Source organism: Carlito syrichta, unplaced genomic scaffold, assembly GCF_000164805.1.
Source record: "Carlito syrichta isolate Samal-C Ts95f unplaced genomic scaffold, Tarsius_syrichta-2.0.1 Scaffold303169, whole genome shotgun sequence".
Taxonomy (NCBI): domain Eukaryota; kingdom Metazoa; phylum Chordata; class Mammalia; order Primates; family Tarsiidae; genus Carlito; species Carlito syrichta.
Window position 1 is genome coordinate 162,936 of NW_007247265.1, and position 19,761 is coordinate 182,696.

The 19,761-nt window shown below is 49.0% G+C and overlaps 1 protein-coding gene across 1 annotated transcript; it reads right to left on the reverse strand.

Annotated features, from left to right (window-relative positions):
- Positions 1-2,797: 2,797 nt before the first annotated feature.
- Positions 2,798-19,637, reverse strand: FAM89A (family with sequence similarity 89 member A). The gene is made up of 3 exons (XM_008057954.2): positions 19,535-19,637; positions 17,857-18,041; positions 2,798-3,132 (listed from the first exon to the last, which is right to left on the reverse strand). The coding sequence occupies exons 1-3, from the start codon at positions 19,635-19,637 to the stop codon at positions 2,869-2,871; spliced, it is 552 nt and encodes a 183-aa protein (XP_008056145.1). The 3' UTR covers positions 2,798-2,868.
- Between the last annotated feature and the right edge of the window lie 124 nt (positions 19,638-19,761).

Below are 19,761 nucleotides of genomic sequence, written 5' to 3' on the forward strand. Positions count from 1 at the left end.
CACCTCAGCCTCCCAAAGGCGCGGGATTACAGGCTGAGCCACCGAGCCCGGCTTTGGCCAACATTCTTAAGTATCACCGAGCCTCCTTCTAGGCCTCAGTCTCCTGTAGAAGCTACAATGGCAGCAACATACATGTTTGGCTAGTTGTGTAACTGTCACCCCGGCCCAGGGAAGTTTCTTCACTGGGCGACTTTGTGTTTTCGGTGCCTGGCTCGATATGAGCCAGGGAAGTGCTTAATAAATGTTGCTGAATGCATGGCACAGCCTGGGTTATGGACGAAGCAACAAAGCCAGGTTAGCTCACTGAGTACAGATTCTACTGGGGACATAGGTGGAACGATATTGTGTGTGAATTACAAGTCTTGAATTACAGTTCTGGGTTCTCTGACTACACGCTCTGCCTTAGAGAATAAACCCTGGTTTCTTCAGCTTAATCAGTGAATGCTGGATTGCCGTACCATCTGTCAGGCTCTCTGCTCGGCCCCAAGTCTAACTTCAGGAATAGCAAGAAAGATAATGACTTATACCAGATGGCAATCAAGGACAAGAGCTGAATTTATTTTCTAATCACCTGTGGCAGCTTTATGAAGAAATTATGTTAGAAAACATTTTTGTAGTTTGATCAATTTTAATACCCTTACCAAGCTCTGTTTACGCTACGTTTGAAGTAAAAGTTTGGTGTGATTGACGTAGGCTTCAAGCGGAGTACTAAAAAAGTACGTTGGTTTATGTAGACATGACACTTCACCCTGGAAGTAAGGGACGTGTCAGCCCTTCCCAGCAGCAAGGGAGAGGTCCCTTGCCTGCCTTAACTCATTCCACTTCGAATGCTGACTATCCAGCCACGGCGAGATGAGAGGCCCGGAAGGCAAAGGCACAATGAATCATCACAGGCCTGGAACAGCCCGGAGGCGGCAGACACGGGGAAGGAAGCCATTCGGAACCTGTGGGCTCCTCTAAGCCTTTGGAGCTTCGCTCTTTGGCTATTACTGGCCCATTCGGAGAGGACCGGGGTCTCCCAGGACCTGCTCTGCCGCTAGACTGCAAGGAGACCCCAGGAGCCCTGAGAACGGCAGTGATCTTGAAGCACAGGGCACTCGGCCAACATAAGGCAGCTTCCCAAATGTTGTGCAAAAGAGTCGTCAGGAACATCTTGCCAGGACGCAGGGCTGGATTCAGCAGGGCCGGGGTGGGATGAGATTCCCACCTGATCCGTGCACCACACCTTGAAGACTGCACCTCAGCACTGCGGCACGTCAGAATCACCCGAAGGACCTTCTGGAACCTGCGGATGTCCAGGCCTCATCCCTTACTCATTAAATCCAGATGGAGCAAGTCTGCGGGCGCCCAGCATTAGCATTATTCTCAACGCTCTCCAAGTGATTCTTGATGGGCTCGGGGTTGAGAACAGCTGACCTGAGGGGTCAACTTGTTGTTAAGCAGGGCCTACCGCAAAGGAACAGGTTCCGGCAAGTGGCCTGGACTTAGCCCTGCGGGTCTTTTTGCTTTCAATTGTCTTGTCCCCACCCCCCCAGCAGTGCATCCTGTGCTAAAGGCAACTCACTGCCACCCCTCATCTTAACTCCTTTCAACACAGGAAGTGGACTCTTCCCTCTCTGTCTCTCCCCAGGTCCTGATCCAGGGTGACCCCTGTCAGTTCATGAGGCTGAGGTGTACTTCCTAGCCCTGTCCGGAAAAGGGCCCGGTGAGTATTATCACACCAAAAGAAAGAGGAGGAGCAAGGAGGCTGGATCGTTCAAAGCTAGAACAGTGCTTGAGATCTCCTGTGTCTAGTGATCTACTATTGCTGAAACGGTTCTTTCATCTCAGCAAAGGTGCAGGGTTTCTTCCAAAGGCATTTAACGGCAGGAACACAAACTGTAATTTTCTTTCATTATTGGATTGGACTCAAAGAATTCAACTTATGAAAGGTGACAATTCTGAATCCGGAACAGAATACGTGACGACAGACAGGTAGTTTAGCATTTTATCCTCAGAGTTTTAACCTACAAAATGGAAGGTTCTCATAAAGTATTTTAATAAATATATTAAGGCTTAAGGAAATCGCTGTTTTGAGTAGAGGGCGGTTTGCTTTCTAGCATACTAGTTTACATTCAGAATCTCTAAAAGCAAAAACGTTGACCATCTTACAATGAATGACCCAAAACATTAGCTTGCCCCAGTTTCTTTTTTCCACTCGACATATGATATTATCTTCCTTCCTCCTACATCTGACGGACGGAGAATGATATAAACGTTTGGTAGGTTGAGAGAAAGCAGTTGATGGGTATGACTGGAAATGATTACCTTTTCAGTAAAAAGCTTTCATCGAGTCACATGGACAGTTAGTAATGCAGCTTACAAATAAACAAGGCTGAACCAAGAGGCTGAACAACTCTCATCAAACAGCAAGAAAAGCTGCAGACCACAGTGAGGAAGAGAGGCAGTAAAATGTTGGCTTTATTGCATCCCAAACTGGAAGTAGGAACCCCAAAACGAAAAGGGTGCAGATAACCTACCATCCATGAGAAGTAGCTAGCTACACGTCACCACACACAAAATGCCCACTCGGGTCTTTGCAGGGATCCTCTTGCTGTGTTCTCACTATGAATCTCAGCAGGGTGCCTCAAGAGAAGGGTGTCGAGGGCACCGCCAGGCCCCCCTAGGTCACTCCAGCAGAAACCGCAGCCATCAAAGCAGACCGCCACCAGGTGTCAACCTGCAGCTCCCTGCCTACAAGTTAAACCTGGGGTGCTGGTCCCACAAGACTGAAGACCCTCCACCACGGAGGCGCTTTCTGGAAGCACAGGCTGGCAGCGTGTCCGGCAGAAAGGGCCTCCCTGCCAGTCGCCTCCCTCCAGAGGCCCTCTAGATGGACTCCAGAATCCAGTCGCCGCTGGAGAGCAGGGAGAGTGGCTGTGACAAGTCCCGAGGAGGGCCTCGGTCCCTCCTGTCGTGGAGGGAGTTCTGCTCCTGGAAGTACTCCTCGTCCTCGTCGAAGAAGCCGTTCTCCAGAGCGTACGTGCAGTCTGGGCTCGAGGCTGCCTGGCATGCACCCTTGTACTCCTGAATCGACTCGTAGAGGCTGTACAGCTGACAGAGCAAGGACATGTCCAGCTGGCGCAGGCCCACCTTGAGGGAGGGTGGGGGAGGGAAAAACAAGAAGTCAGCACTGGAGCTGAATTGCAGGTGAACGCTCAGCCGGCAGCCTACGCCTGCCAGCACATTCTCCATCCAGTGAACCATTCCAAGCATCGCTTGGACGCTTTCGACTTCCAGTTCTGAGAACACCCTAATTGTGTCATGCCCACACCTCAGACATTACTCAGCGTGTCGGGGAGGAGCACAGCTGTGGGGCAGCCAGTCCAGCCTGCAGGATTTTCCTGTCGCTCCTGAGCACACCCAGTGAAGCAACAGCAGTGCGTGTTCTGGGAGCGCCAGCTGTTTCTCTCTGGACTCCAAGAAACAAGGGTATGGTTTCCTCAGCCCGACTCAAGAGAGGCCCACATTTGCCTTCCCTGTGCTACGCTGGGATCCCAGCAGACCTGTCCTTCTCCACTCCCAGGAGCAACACACTGCACCCTGCTGGTGACAGCGGCTCACCAATCAGTGTGAGGTGCCACTCTCTGGAGCGCCCACCTCTGACCAGCTCAGGCAGCAGGCTCTCCAGGAGTGGTCGGAGAGGTCACACTCCATCCCCTCCAGACAGGGTCAATCTCATCCCAAGATGGTGGTGGGGCCCCTTCCCAGAGCAGCTGACGGAATATGAAGAAGCCTCCCAAGAGGAAGCCCCTCTGCAATTTCTCCTGGAAACGGCTTCCACGAAAGCAAGTGGCAACTGAACCAAGCACATTTATAAAAGTCACGTACGTGTTTGTCTTCAGATTCCTCCCATCCCCACCACACATCCCAGGGAAAAGAGCGCAGCCAGGACATGAAACACATCGTGGACGCCAATCCCAAGAAAGAAAGGCTAGCACACTTGCAATGCAGTACAGACCTGGGCATCTTAACCTTTAGTGTGCATGAGAACCACCCAGGGATCTTGTTCAACATGCAAACTGTGGATGGGTGTGGTGGCTCACACCTGGAATCCCAGCACTTTGAGAGATCGGGACGGGAGGATTGCTTGGGCCTAGGATTTTATGACCAGCCTGAGCAACATAGGGAGACCTGGTCTCTATCAAAAAATCAAAAAAATTAGCCAGGCTTGATGGTACACACCTGAAGTACCAGCTACCCAAGAGGCAGAAGCAGAAGGATCTGTTTGGAGGCTGCAGTGAGCCATCACCGTGCCATTGCACTCCAGCCTGCACAACAGAGTAAGACACTGGCTCAAAACAAAATAAAAAAATCAAGCAGACTCTGACGCGCCAGTGGATGGCTGTGCTTCCCAGCAGCCCTGGCAGTGCTGACCAGCCCTGTTCCACAGCCTGCTCTGAGCTGCAACAGGAAGGAACTCGGCAAGATGCCAGGAGACCTGTCTTCTGCTTCTTGGCCCCTGGTTGATGGCAAAATGGAATAATAATAACTTCCCTTATACAGCTATTGGGAGGATTACATGAAATATCCATCCATTGAAAGAAATAGTATTCAAATGCTTCTTGGGCTAAAGATGCCTGGGTACGTACACACATAAACACACGGCATTGCAGGGTTTATAGTTTTTTTTGTTTTTGAGTTGGAGTCTCACTCTGTTGCCCAGACTGGAGTGCAGTGGCCGCTCCCAGCCACCGCAGCCTCACCTGCTGGGCTCCGGCGATCCTTCCACCTCAGCCTTCCGAGTAGCCGGAATTACAGGCGCGTGCTACCACGCCCGGCTGATTTTTTGATCTATTGTAGAGATGAGGTCTCGCTGCCCAGGCGGGTCTCGAACCCGCGGGCTCAGGCCATCCGCTCACCTCAGCCTCCCAAAGGCGTGGGATGACAGGCGGAGCCACCGAGCCCGGCTGGTTTATAGTTTTTATAACTGCCACAACCACTCATTTAGCTAGCAATGCAATTTTCCACATAATTTCATTCGGTTTTCACAAAGGGAAGCTGAGACCTGGCAAAAACGGTCAGACAAGATTGGGTGTCTGACTTCAGATTATTCTTCATACCCTCCACGCACTGTAGGTATCTTTGTTTTTTTTGGTTGTTGTTGGTGGTGGTGCTTTCTTGTTTAGAGACAGAGTCTATATTGTCCAGGTTGGATTCAAACTCCTGGGCCTCCTAATTAGCTGGTACTCGGGCGCACGCCTCTCTAAACTGCCATCTGAACACTGGCTCTCTCTCTACTGCAGCCTGAATAGATCATTTAAAAAAAGAACAGAGTTGTATTACACAGCACATTTTTCTACAACGCTCAAGAGAAGGCTGCCAGATAGAGAGGTAGGTTCTGTTGTTACCACTGGGACTCCTCATGATGACGGAATTTCTAAAAGATGACTTTCTAAGAAAGAGACCTCGATCACAAGTCGGGGCCCAGTCTCCAGGCCCAGCTCTGCCATTCTCAACAGCTTTGTTGAGGTCCTCACCCTCCCCGGTCCCCTGCAATAAGGAATTTAGGTTGGATCATAGATGATTCGCTCAAACACCCTGTGACCCTGCATAGGAAAGTATCGCTTCTTGGGGCCAAACGAACTGCCAGCATCCAGAGAGTTTCCCGGGCTGTTCTCAGAGGTGGAGTGGCGTCCTGCTCTCAAAAGCACACCTTGAAGAGATGCGCGATGGCAAGCCAAGGGATGCCCAGGCCCCCAAACCAAGGCCAGACACCACCGTTGGCTCTTCGTCCCGATTCAAGTTTTGGGGGGGGGGAAGAAAGAGGGGAGGAGGATGGAGGGAGGATATCTGGCAACTGTGTCCTAAAAATTACCCAGATGATTCTAGTTGCCTAGTTCGAATGGAGAGCCAGGGTTCTCAGCATAAACGTCTTTCTGTTCCCTGAGCTACTTACAGTCATTCTCCTTAAGCACAGCATTCAGGCCAGCCAAGCAGAAGCTCACAGAATAGAGTGGCAGCTCCAGAGCCTGCCTGCCCACCGGGTTCAAATTCCGGCTCTGCCGCTCACCGGCCATGAGACTGTGGGTGGACAAACGGCTCAGCTCCTGAAAATAGCAGCTGCTGCTCTCACTGTGGCCGTCATTACTTCAACCATCTCTCTCCCCTCTGCTCGCCCGCAGACCCTCGCCCGGGGAGCGGGTGGTGGGCGGCGGGCGCAGCAAGGTTCCACAGGCTTGGAAACGCAGCTCCCAGGGCCCTCCTCTCCTCTCCCGCCCCAACACGGTACAGAAAGCAGCGCAGGTCTGCGAGAAGGAGCCACCTGGCCGCCTTTGGTCAGAAGTCGGCAGCACCATCAGCAGGATGAAGATTAACTAGTGACAAACTTGTGCAGAGAGACGAGGTCACTGGAAACTCTCAGGTGGGGAAAGACCTCGATGTCTGACCTCAAAACCCAAAAAGGAGGATTTCCAAACTTGTTCATTCCTTTTCAGACCACCCTGATTATTTTATACAAAGTCAGAATCTCCCAGCCTGTAGGTTCCAGGGCCCTTGACAGGGCCCTAGGTATGACCAGCGAGGGCACAAGCAGATCTAATTGCACTCTTTCCTAACCGCTCTTTAAATATTAGAAGGCAATTTACCTTTCACCACCCTTACGCTCTAACAAAACAAACAGGCCAGGCTCAGTGGCTCATACCTGTAATCCCAGCACTTTGAGAGCCTGGGGTGGGAAGGGCTGCTCGAACCCAGGAGTTTGTGACCAGCCTGAGGAACGCAGTGAGACCCCCATCTCTACAAAAAATCAAAGAGTTAGCTGGCACGGCAGCACATGCGTGTAGCCCCAGCTGCTCAGGAGGCTGAGGTGGAAGGATCACCTGAGCCCAGGAGGTGGAGGCTGCGGTGAGCCATGATTGTGCCACTGCACTCCAGCCTGGGCTACAGAGTGAGACTCCGACTTAAACAAACAAGCAAAAAGCTGACTTCTTCTCCCGGCTAGATGCCTCAGGTCCTTCACTATTTGAATTACGACAGTCTGGCCCACCAATCACCCAAGTCTTCTTGTCTTGCTCCTATTTCCAAGATTCCTTTATAGTATTGGATCTGAGCACAATAAGCAGACCCCAAGAGTCTGACTCAGCCAACTCAAACGTACCTATCTTTTCTAGGATTTGATACAAGGAATACTAATTTAATAAAGAAAGTCACACTCTCCCAGAGTCACACCAATATTTGCTCAAAAATCATGGAAAAGGTTCATCTGGAAACTTGGCTATTCTTCTACTGAGTCACTGACACCAGTAGAGTTGGGTACCCCAAGAACACCCTCATCTCAGGAATGAATAATGGCAAAACCCCTAAGTAGCAGTGAGCAACACGCCGTTGGAACAAGTCTGGTTTTCTTTTTTTTTTGGAATTGGAGTCTCGCTCTGTCACCCAGACTGGAGTGCAGTGGCCGCTCCCGGCCACCGCAGACTTGACCTGCTGGGCTCCAGCGATCCTTCAGCCTCAGCCTTCCAAGTAGCTGGAACTACAGGCGCGTGCTACCACACCCGGCTAATTTTTTATTTATTGTAGAAATGAGGTCTCGCCAAGTTGCCTAGGTGGGTCTCGAACCCATGGGCTCAGGCAATTCACTCACCTCGGCCTCCCAAAGCACGAGATTACAGGCTGAGCCACCGAGCCCGGCTCAAGTCTGGTTTCCACCTTTCTGGGACGGCTTGAGGTTGGCCCAGGTGAAAGCAGGAGCCGAAACCCTCTTGGTTTCAAAGGCTCCGACTTCACGTGATGTTATGCCAGCCAGACATGGGGTTCCTGGCTTTTCTCCTGCAGGTGTCGCTTCCAAAGCATTCCCAGGCCTGCCCAGGACACACACCAGGCTGGGAGTGGCGAGCAGAGGATCGTGCCAGGCCTTTCTGCACGGCGGCACCCAGATGACTCACAGAGTCGCCCGGTGGGCAGGCGAGACGCTGGCCTAGAAAGGAGGTCTGACCCACCTAGGAATACGGCACCATCCTGCACACACCCCTATTACGCAACTGAACACATGTCCACAGGTCAGGGGGATTTAACGAGGATTTAAACACACACATGCACGTGCACACACATGCCGGCTCACATTCAGCTTCTCCGCGCCGCTTCTTCCCACACTAGACTAAACTTCCTCTGACTTAGCAGAAATCCTCCAAGTCAGATGGGAGGACCTGAGGGAAGTTGCCACATGGCAAACCTGACCTGCTTGCCAGGACACCTCTTCCTCAGCTGCGGCTGGGTAGACACCGTCACTTATGTTTTCTAGGGGGAAGCTGAAAGTCCTCAGGCAGGATTCTGTCACCTGGCCTGGCTCCATCCTTTAAACCTCACGTCCCTCACGCCCCCCCTGCACCACATACAACGCTCAGGGGGAGGCCCCTTCACCCAAGCTTCCCCCGCCCCACCCCATCCAGCCCCGCTGCCTCTCCTAAAGCCTCCCTGGCCACCCGGCTGGCCCTCCGTGTTTCCTCCACTGACTCAGCCACCGTGTTCAGTCTCTTCCCCTGCCTTCTAGGCCTGACTTACTGCCTTCCCGACTCTCCGGTTTACACCATAGGGATAAACCGTGCACGGCTCTTCTTACTCCTAACACAGGACAAGCTCCTTGAAGGCAGGGGCCCCCTCTCCCTTTTGGATCCCTCAGCCCCCAGCCCAGAGCAGACAGGCAGATATCCGAGGACTCCGTAAAAATGCCCGGCTGTGGCGATCTCGGACACCCTCCCAGGGAACATGAGCTTGCAGAAGCAGCCTGGCAGTGGGGTGGTGCTGGGCCCACAGACCCTTGGCCACACTCCTCAGACCGCCACAGAGGCGCAGGGCTGAGCGAGAATCCCTGAGTACCAAGCACACCGAGGTGCCCCTGCGGAAAGTGTCAGGCCACTGAGTGTCCACGTGGTTCCCACCACATCGGGGAGCCAGAGACACCCAACTAAGTATTCTCCAGGAGTGCTCGCTATAGAGCAGAGCCCAAAGTGAGTGTCTGTACACTGAACGCATGTGGGGCCGGGACGTGGGAAAGGGACAGAGGGGCCGTCCAAGAGGATTCCGCTGCAGGACAAGGCTAGGTCACTACGAGCAAGAACTCCCCACCCTTCCAGGCAAAAAGGGTGGTGGGGAGCCCCCAGCAGGCAACTCCACAAGCAGGAGAAGACTGCCATCTTTTTTTCTTTTTTTTTTTTTGAGTTGGAGTCTCACTCTGTCGCCCAGACTGGAGTGCAGTGGCCGCTCCCAGCCACCGCAGCCTCGACTTTCTGGGCTCCGGTGATCCTTCCGCCTCAGCCTTCTGAGTAGCCGGAATTACAGGCGCACGCTACCACGCCCGGCTGATTTTTTGATTTATTGTAGAGATGAGGTCTCGCTGCCCAGGCGGGTCTGGAACCCGCGGGCTCAGGCAATCCACTCACCTCAGCCTCCCAAAGGCGCGGGATTACAGGCTGAGCCACCGAGCCCGGCTAAGACTGCCATCTTAAGGTGCACTCCCACGTGTCCTTGAAGGCTGGCTGGTTCCTAATTCACAGCTGGACACTTTTTGACAATCAGACGCACTCATCTGAGGAAAAGACAGAACTCCCAGACCCTGCAGTTTGTATTCCCTTATTCTAGACTCTGAAGACAATTAAGAACAATCGACGAGCTTCCGTTCGTCACTGTAAGCTGCTGATGCGAGTCCTTCCGTTCTCTGCTCAGGCTTCCGGCTTCCTTCCTGACCATCTTCCTCTCCCTGGCCAGAGCTCCCCTTCACCCCTCCCCGCCCTTCGCAGCACACAGGTGGCCTGCGAAGCCACAGCATCCCCAACAATGGGGCCAAACAGTCCTGAACCACCCTTGAAACTGCTTCCCTTCCCTTGGGATTTTTCAACCTTCACAAGAGGCTCCACACACAGAAACACCTCAGACAGGGTGGTGGCTCCCAACTGGATTTCAGGTCACTTAAAGTCTCTGAATATCTCTGGATGCTGCTGTAGGGAAGAGAGTTCTTCCCAACTTTTCAAAAGAGACAATAACAACAAGACCACTAGGAGAGAAGGCTTAGAAGACGAGAGTAGTCTTTATAAAAAAAAAAAAAAGTTTGTGGATTCAAAGCAAAACATCATGAAAAAGTTGATATTATGTACAAATAAAAAACTCATTTTTAAGAAAAATATTGTCTTATTTAAGAAACCAAAAAGAAGCATTTGTTTAGTGGGCTCTCACTAGACATATATATACACATGCACGTGCAAGCTTTGGACTGAAAGAAGACACGTGAACAGGGAGTTCTGGAAAACAGGAATGGGCAGAGGGCATGAAGGAGTACTTACTACTTGTTTAATTCATGGCATGAATTGCTTATTATACTGCTTATTTTCTTAACAAACATATTTCTCTTAATTTTAAAAACTTGTAATACTAAAGGGAAAACATATAATGGATGTATACCACTAGGAGTACTGCATACTTGCAAAACCTCTCTGGAGAACTAATTGGCAATATCTATCAAAAGTCTTCAAATATCACCTAACTTTTAACCAGCTAACTAGATCATTTCTAGGGATTCACCGTAGAGGGAAAAAAAAATCTCAGCCACACACAGATAGTTCCTCCTCAACCTTGTTCTGTGAGGTAGGGACTCATTCTGTGACAATGAGGAAACTCAAGCACAGAATGACAAAGGCTCTTGCTTGGGACCCTACAGTCCGCAGGGCAGGGGGAGGGGAGCTGGCGTCCAGTCTGCAGGACTCCGACATGCACGCGGTGACCCTCAGCCCCTACTGTTGCACTGCTTAGACCAGAAGGGAGATGGCCCAGTGTCAGCAGGGGTGCCCCGAGCGGCTGGGGTCATGGGCAATTTCTATTTTTGGCTTTTCTGAATCTTCTAAGTTTTCTACTATGAATATGCATCCATTTACAATGAGAAAATTTCATAGTTATCTTTTTAAAACATAATTAGTAAGTACATACAGATGGCGTGTGGATTTATTTTAGAAAAGACTTGCACGTGACTCAAATCAAATCCAAGTGTCTGGTTTGTATCTGCAGGACTGGATTGTAATTGAAGAAAGCAGAGACCTAATGGACTGTAACCTGGTTTCTGCTAAAAGATGTGTTGTCTACGGCCATGCCACCCTGGACGCGCCCGATGTCATCCGATAAAGGCTCTGTTGATGGAAGGACTGCCCTGAATGCTGTTTAGAAAAGGGGAAACAAAGGAAAAAACTTCATCAGTGTTGATGCAGCTGAGAAGGGGCTACAGACCCGGCTACCGGAGCTGGACAGAAACATCTCCAAAGGACTCTTAGCACCCTGGTGGGCTCTGACCCCGAGCTCACCACTCAGCTTCCGAGAATGTGGTCCCCTATGCAACAATCCCTCCACTCTTGTGTTATTTGGTCACTTAATCTGTTACCATGCTGAGGACGACACGCTGGAGAGCAGTGATGGTTCAGACACAGAAGATAAACCAGGTTACATGACTGAGCCCCCAGATGAAGCCAAACCCAACCACCCCACCCCGACGCGTCCCTGTAAATTCCTCTACTAGGTAAGCAGTTTTGAATTGGGCTTTCTGCTTACAAGTGAGGTCATCCACACGGACACAGAGCCCATTCGGCCTCCTCGCAGTTCTCATGACATTCTTGTTTATCGCCATCCTCAGGTAACGTGAGCACAAACTAAGCCGATTGCCCCTTGTTCTGTCCGAGGCATAGATGGGGAAAAGGAATTGACTGTCTTCTTTAAGAAATGTCTTTGTACATTCTTTTCCTTTTTTCTGATCATAAAAATAAAACATTCTAATTGTACTGAAAATCCAAATGATTCAAAACTATATAAACCAGTCTCCCATAATCCCCTGTTATAAAACAGCAGACTTCAAATACTTTGGTCTTGGGACCCCGTTATACTCCTAAAAATCATTGTGGGTCCCAGAGAACTCTTGTTTACATGGGCTATACTTAAGTATATTTACCATATTAGAAATTAAAGCTGAGAAAATGACAAAATGCTTATTAATCGATTAAATATAAATCCATTACGTGTGAACACAAGTAACATTCTTATGGGCAGTAACATTTTTGTAAGTCTTACTTAAATGTCTGGCCTATCTGCTTCTGCCTGTGGTCCTTTGTGACATGCTGTTTCGGTTGAAATAAATGAAGAAAATCTGGCCTCACACAGATGTGTACTTGGGAAAGAAAGGAGTATTGCAATCCCCTTCTCAGACAATCGTGGATATTCTTCTTGGCTACCACCCTTGAGTTGGCTGCAGTGCGGAGTCTGAAAATACATCAATGAACTTTTCATCCTCTGTTACACTAAAACCCATCAGTCTCACACTTTGAATGGATCTTTTAATATCAAGCTCTAGTTATATGGAAAATGTACAAAATGTGTTCAATGAATTATGCATATCTTCCAAATGTCATTACATTTCCTCAGATGACAACCAGAAAAACAGTCACATTTGTCAATATCACCACCACATCATTATGGACCCCTGAAAGGATCTCGGGGACCTGCAGGTGTCCCAGACCACGCTTTGAAAACCGCTGCTCTAAAGATGTCCACTTGTTACAGTTTACCACACACTCCTCAAGGCACTATGCATATTCATTTTCTTTTTAAGCTACTGTTACCATAAACACAAATTTATATATGTACTGTTCTGTGATTACTTTATACTGTACATCTTTCTATGTCTGTATATATAGTTATGTTCTTTTCAAGAGCTGCATTATTGTTCTATTACTATTCTACAATTCTATTACTATTATAAAAACTCCTAAAATACGCCTCCACGTCCAAGTGTTGCTATCCTCTTGCATGATTAATTCTGTCAGACACACTGATGAAGACAAAACTGCAGGGACAAGGAGCAGAAGGGGAGAAGGAGGCCCAAGGCACGCTTCCGATCCTCCCCAGTCCTGGGCCTCCAACTCGAAGCAAGACAACGCAACGAGAAAAATATTTAAAAATTATAACGCAGTTCTGCTTGCTAGTTAATAAAAAGCTATTTCAGGATTTCAAAAAATGCAATGACAGGTCGAAAAGAAGGAATATATTCAATGTCATAGGTATTGCCAAACCAAAAAAAGGGTACCGTTTTATACCCCACCCACAGTGCACCAAAGGGTTTATTTCTCCAAACCCTCACTGTGACTACAATTATTCTTTTAAATCTTTGTTGGTCTTTTAGGTACAACCTGATATCTTATTGTTTTAACCTGCATACCTGTGGTTATGGGGGATGTTAAACACCTTGCCATGTCTCTTTTAACAGTGTTTAACTTGGATATTTTATCTCCAATTCTAAGTACAATTGAGGCTCCCAGGGAGCTTTTATTCATGTGAGTTATACCTATCCATATTTACCTTACTAGAAGTTAAAGCTGAGAAACTTTATCAATCCCTTTGGATTAATCCAGTCAACCGCCTAAGAATACTTTCATGAGTACTTGGTCCATCTTCTTTCTCAGCCCAGCCTCTCCTGGCATTCCCAAGATCACCCCTCAACTAGGGGGCTATGGTCAGAGGACAGAGGGCCTGCCCATCTCCCCAGGCTCCTCTGGTCAGGGACAGTGCCTCCCTGCCGAATCCCTGAAACCCAGAATGCACACACCTACAGAACTAGGCAAGCGTGTGGATGTCAGGCCCAATCCAGGGAGTGAAGCCAGTGTTCACAAAATAGGAAAGGCCGCATGTCTTAACGAATTTCTTCAGACCCGAAAGCCAAGCAGAGGGTTTTTCTGTCTCCAGAGTTTTGGGGAGAGAGTGACCATCTGTGGGGAATGAGCCACAGGAAAGAACACTCGACCTTTATGAGCCCTGTCCAAGCAGCACTTGGAAACATCGGGAAGGTGTGGACAAAGACCAAGGAGGGCAGGAGGCGGGGCTCTGTGTGGAGAACAATGTGGCCAAGAGGGGCAGATATCTGACCAGCCAGTCTCAGAGCTCGCTTCCTGCTCACGGAGCCTGTGGTTTGTCCGGTTTCCTCCACAGAATCATGAAAAACGTGGCTTTTCAAAGCAGGGTCTGCAGCCTCCATGAGTTTACGTGGGCACTTCAGGAGCACAAAACTGCCAAACTGCCATCTGCATCGGTGGGAGAGGTCTGCAAGGGAAGTGCGGTCCCCTTCTCAAGCCCTCCCTCAACATCCTTGCCTACTTGGCTTCAGGGAGCTGCAGCAATATCGTCAAGACCAGGACACGGAGCAGGAGGGGGCCTCAATGCCTGTGAGGTGCAGAAATGTCTGAACTACTGCTCATGTGAGGCCCCCTGCAAATGAAGAGGTGCCCAAAGTGCCCACCACTTGGGTACATTTACATTTTCCTTTAAACAAAAGGAAAATCGAAGAAGAAGTGTTGTGCTATTTCCAAGACACTTGTGAGAGAGAAAAAATTTAGAGTGCTCTATAGGTAGATATAATAATAGATCACAGTTCTAATGATATAAAAGAAACCTTTTAATCCTTTACATCAAGTCTTGGGGCAAGGACTCCCACCTCACTTGGAACAGGATCAAGTGAATGAAGCCAGGCCAGTGATCCCACACCCCGCCCTTACTGTCCCCCACCCATCCCACAGACACGGGTGTGCTTACATACACAGAAATATCATAATTCTTTTTTGGTTTTTGCTTTCATTGGGTGGACACTGGGATAGGGACAAGTATGGGAAATGTACGGCCTGAAAGTCTTAAGAGCTGTTGTAGACAGCCTAATATTTGAAGGACTGAGTCCACGAATAGCAAACTTGCACAATTCATGCTTTTTCGCTCCCGGTTTTAACCACAACCAGGTACAGCTGTGCATGTGTCCTTGGGGACACCCTCTGGGAAAACGCTGCATTAAACCATGCTAGTGGAAAGACCATGCCCAAAGGTTATGACACAACAAACTACTTCTTTAGGCACCAGAGAGACCTATCGAGGCATGAAGAAGAGAGAATCATACTGCTACAAGCCAAAATGAGCCTTTATGGTATTTAATTCCTGTTTTCCCAGTAGGAGCCCTGTAGCCCCAAAGAGTAGAGTAGCTTGCCAATTACATCACAGTTTAGTAACAGAATCCAAGCTCCTAATGCCCAATGCATGTGTTTCTCGAGTCTAAAGAACTTGTTCAAAATGCAGATTCTGCCTTCTCCCAGATGCTGATTCCACAGGTATAGGACAGGGCCCAGAAATCTGCATTTTAGCAAGCAGCCTAGGGAATTCCAGAGTTTATGGTCCACACTCTGGGAAAACGCTGCATTAAACCATGCTAGTGGAAAGACCAGTGGAAACAAAAAGACAGTGTTAACAGTCCCTAGACATTCCCAGTCTCCTCTGACCAAAGCCAAACAAGAATGCCTCACTGGAAGCTAATGCTTTTATTCCAGTGGGTACTTCACTGCCTGATGTAAGATTGGACCTCCGTCATAACCTCTTTTAAAGGCTAAAATCTCTTCTGCAAGACACTGTTTCACATCTGGGATTAGAACTGCACTCCACTAGGGTGCTGGCGATTCGAGTTAATGCTTATCTCCTGGAATCCAGTTCACTGGACGAGCTCATTATGCTTTTACTTGCTGTTTCAACTAACGTGGGAAAGCTCATTAATACTGGTTTCAGAAATTAAACTTTGTTTTTCTTGGATTCCATTCTTCAGCACTGCAGCTCATGAATTTAAAAGTTTTGTGTAAGATGACTTCTCACTCTGCACCGGTGAGACCAAAATACCTGACAGTTTAAAGAAAAACGGAGGCATCAAGAGATTCCAAGGCAAAGCTACTAGAACTTGCCGCTGATCATGGGAGAAGCAGAACTCAAGAATCCCTAGGCATGCAGCTCACTGAAGACGCCCTGCCCCAAGGACTGAGGGTCTCTACAATCTAGCATGACTCCTTTGGATATCTAGATATAAAGTTGATGACCTAACCTCCCAGAGCTGCTAGGCAGGGCGGTCTGTGCAAAAATCTTTGCAAGGAATGTTTATATGCCAGGAGTCTCAGCTGACACCGGAGTCAAGGGCATCCTTTAACCATGTGCAAATATTTGAAAAGTCAACCGAGATCTAGTTAGCAAAGCTAGCAATCAACTTAGCAGATAAAAATCTTTCCAACTGTGGGACCCTTGAGGGCAAACTATTATATTCATATGGAAAGAAATGTATGGTAGGCATCTAGCATTTTGGCTGCCCAGCAGCCCTCTGCTCCATGTCTGCAATCTGTCTCTTCTTTGGGAAATACCCAGTCCCTATGCATTCACATGGTTACACCATCTTTATAAAATACAGTCCTGTCCTCATCACAATTAGCCGGCCCAGGCTGGCCAGGCTGCCCAAGCTGGGCCACATGGCGTCCTCCCACAGTATTTACGAACTGCAGCTAAGCAGTGTGGCCAAAACTGAGTGTGGAAGCTGTTAGCGGCCAGGCTCCAAAATGGAGGGAAAAAAGCAAAACAGTCGGGGAGAGGAGGAGAAGACCTCAGTGAACGTCCAGGGTTCCCCATCTGTCCTGGTTCTAGTGTCACATCCAGCCATATAAGACTCTCCCTTTGCAAAAGCTAGTTCAGACTGAGTTTCTACTACCAAAATGAAGCCGTTGGTCATGAAAAACAAGAAACTACTCTGAACTAAAGCAATCAATCCCATTGTGGCAAAGATGCCCACATTTACCAGGCTCCTTAACAGCTAGATATTTCTTATTACATCCACCACAGCACTCTACACCTAACATACACCCAGTAATCAACTCTCTTACACTCTCTGAGGTAAAAATCATCATCAACTTATTTAAAAAGGACCTTATTCGTCCATAGAGCAACAAGCATCGGTGTGACCCTCAAAGCTCTCCAAATGGACCCCAGTGGTGCAGGATTCCACAGACAGTCGTGACTACAGCAGGAGGTACTGAAACTTGGAGTTGAAACCGTCACTCTCAGAGCAGAGCAGGCGTCATCCATCGTGGGACAGACCCTGTGCCCATGAGACTCCCCTCGCCTTCCCCGCTCAGGACACCAGCTTCCCCAGGCTCTACCCTCAAGGTCTTTAAGGTCTCTCCTCCCTTTGAGACTGACTCTCCCTCTGCTCTCACCGTGTCTGCCATCAGGTATCTCCAGGCCAAGATCTCTGCTCCAGCTCCACATTGTGAAATGTTTAACATACTCTTCTGCTGATGTCATGGCCAACTACCTTCCTTCCTAGAGCAGCCCTTCCTCCTGACTTCCCAAGTGCTGCAACAAACTCCACTTTCCCAGTGGCTGGTTAGCAAGCTCCAAAATGTCACTTATTACGGCCATACAATGGCACACCACATGGTCACTGGAGACACTGCCATACATACTGACCGGGAAAATAAGTGCAATGTGCATCCCCCAAAAGCAAACCAGAATCTAATGTGTTCCATGGGGGGGGGTTGGGGGGAAGGAGAGTGCCCACCCGTGCATGTACACACAGAGAGCAGAGGGTAATGGTTAAATGGTGCTTCGGAGCCAGACAGACCTGGTGGGGTCTGAGACCTTAAGGGAGTTAAACTCAACATCTCACCTTTTTTAAGTATAAAAGAGACTCTGATCATCTCACAGAGAATTAAGAAGGATTAAATAAGGTACCGAATGGACAGCATTCACACTGTGCCTACACAGGAGATATTCCAAAACGGTAACGTTGACAATTTCTAAATTCCAGGGCTGTCGTTTTAATTTTTTTTTTTTTTTGCCTAGTTACGTTTTCCATAAAAAGTGTATCCTCTCCGATTCTGTTTTCATCATCTTCCCCAACCCGAATATTTAATCGACAATTGCTGTGGCTTCTGCTCCAGAAAAGTGTACCCCATGGGAGTCCTCTTTGACACTGGCAGGACGCCACCCTGCTGCGGATTCCCTCACCTCTCCCAGGAACACCTCTAGGCTTCTTCCCGAGGAGCTCCGAAGTTCAGTTCTCCCTCTTTCAGCCTGCTTTCCACCTGGTTTCCTCACAGTCCAGTTTGGTCCGTGCCATTTTCCTGCCCAAGGCCCTCCTCTGCTACGCAGGTCCGGCTTGCCGCAGCCCCCGCGGCCCACCTGCCCGGCCTCTGCTCACTCAGACGTGCCGCAGGAACACTCCCAGTTCCGGTTTGCGGCTTCCTTCGCAGCGCCCTTCACCCTAGCGGAAATCCTGTCACCATCTGAAGGCTTCCACGCCACCATGGCTGGAAGTCTAGCGAGAAGAAGCCCTCCCCATCCCTGCTGGAAGCCGTTCTTTTTCTGGGCTTGCAGGAGCTGTTTTTTGAACAGCATTTCTCACATGCTGCTGTGACATCTATTACCTTCCTTGCCATGGATTTGACCTCAGGCCTTCACATTAAACAGATCAACACAAACTGTACTGCAGATAATTGAGGAATAACTCCCAGTTCTTATTTTGCAAGGTCTCTCCAAAGGGAGCCTGAGCTTGAGTTGCACCACTCAGACCCCACCGCCCCAGATTCGTAAATCTCTGAACAAGCCAAAAGGCTTCAGTACTTTTAAAGACCTTGTGACATTTCTTGGCTGTGGTGGCTCATACCTGTAATCCCAGCACTTTAGGGGGATGAGGCAGGAGGACTGCGTGAGCTCAGGAGTTCGAGACCAGCCTGGGCAACAGAGCGAGACCCTGTCACCACAAAAAGAAATAAATACAAAATAAAACCTTATGACATTTCTTGAAAGAGATTTGTCAAGGCCTGCAGCCATACCTTATCTTTATCTCAGTCAAATACTAGGCAGGCAGCCAAAAATAGCCGTTTTTCCTTGTTTTTCCTTGTGCTTCAGATAGGCTTAGAGCGAGCTCAGGTCCAAGGCATAATTGTAAGGTTGTGGCTTTACTCAGTCACATCAGGAGGGACATGAAAAAATACTTTCAGTCATGGCATGTTGACACCCAAGTGACCGCAGCAAGACCCCAGAGCGTGTTTACAAACCAGAGCTTCACAACCGGAGCAACCCTGAGATTTTCCTGTCTCTTGTTCAAGTATGGAGCATAAAAAGCCAGTGATGGTCTTCCTATTTCACCCCCACAGGTTTATGCTATGTCCAAGTTCAAGCTGTAAACACATTGGGTGGAAATGTATCTAATTAAAACACAGCTCACCAGCTGTCCAATGCTTATGTCAATGAACATTTATTAAAAACAAAAACGGTCAGCTTGGAATTTAAGTAGTTCTGTAAGAAGCTTAGAAAGTCTTTTCAGAGAGAACTGGAAACCACTTCAATGCCAGCTACAGAGCGAGAAGACAATATCTCATTGATTAAAAAGTGTTAAAGCTGCTTTCTGGATTCAGTTAAGTCTTGGTTTCCAAAACACATATGCGCCTGAAAAAATAATGCATATAACGAACTTTTCTTATGCAATGAACTTTTCAAAGCACTGGATGCATTTTAAAAGATTCCTATAACAAAAATGTTTGGCGAACCTATTATTCGGAAAAAGGCACTCCTAGATGATATGGCCTTAATAGTTCCCTGTCCTGGGAAAGGGAGAGAACCGGGACTAGGTGAAAGGAAAGGACAGCTTTTAAAAGGGAAGGGGAGGCGATGATCAGGGCACCAGCACGATGCTTAGAAACGAGGAAGAGTTCGGAGAAAGCCGGGGAGAGGCTCGCTGGCGCCCAGCTCCCCGCGCCCGTTCCACTTTCGGCGTCCGCCGACATCGCGTGGCCCGGGCCACAAACACGCCTCGACTCCGCAAAGGCCGGGAGAAACCAAAGGCCGTGGTCTGACGCTCAGGCCCCACACGAGGAACTCACGCGGACCCGCCCCGGGCGGCGAGGACGA

Bases quoted from the DNA above. Each gene is read 5' to 3' on its own strand.
- FAM89A (XM_008057954.2), bottom strand. From the start codon at position 19,637: ATGTCGGCGGACGCCGAAAGTGGAACGGGCGCGGGGAGCTGGGCGCCA. The intron at 18,042-19,534 runs GTGCCCTGATCA...CTGAGTGAGCAG, and splicing joins CGTTTCTAAGCATCGTGCTG to AGGCCGGGCAGGTGGGCCGC. The intron at 3,133-17,856 runs GTGAGGGAATCC...CCCTCCCTCAAG, and splicing joins TAGAGGTGTTCCTGGGAGAG to GTGGGCCTGCGCCAGCTGGA.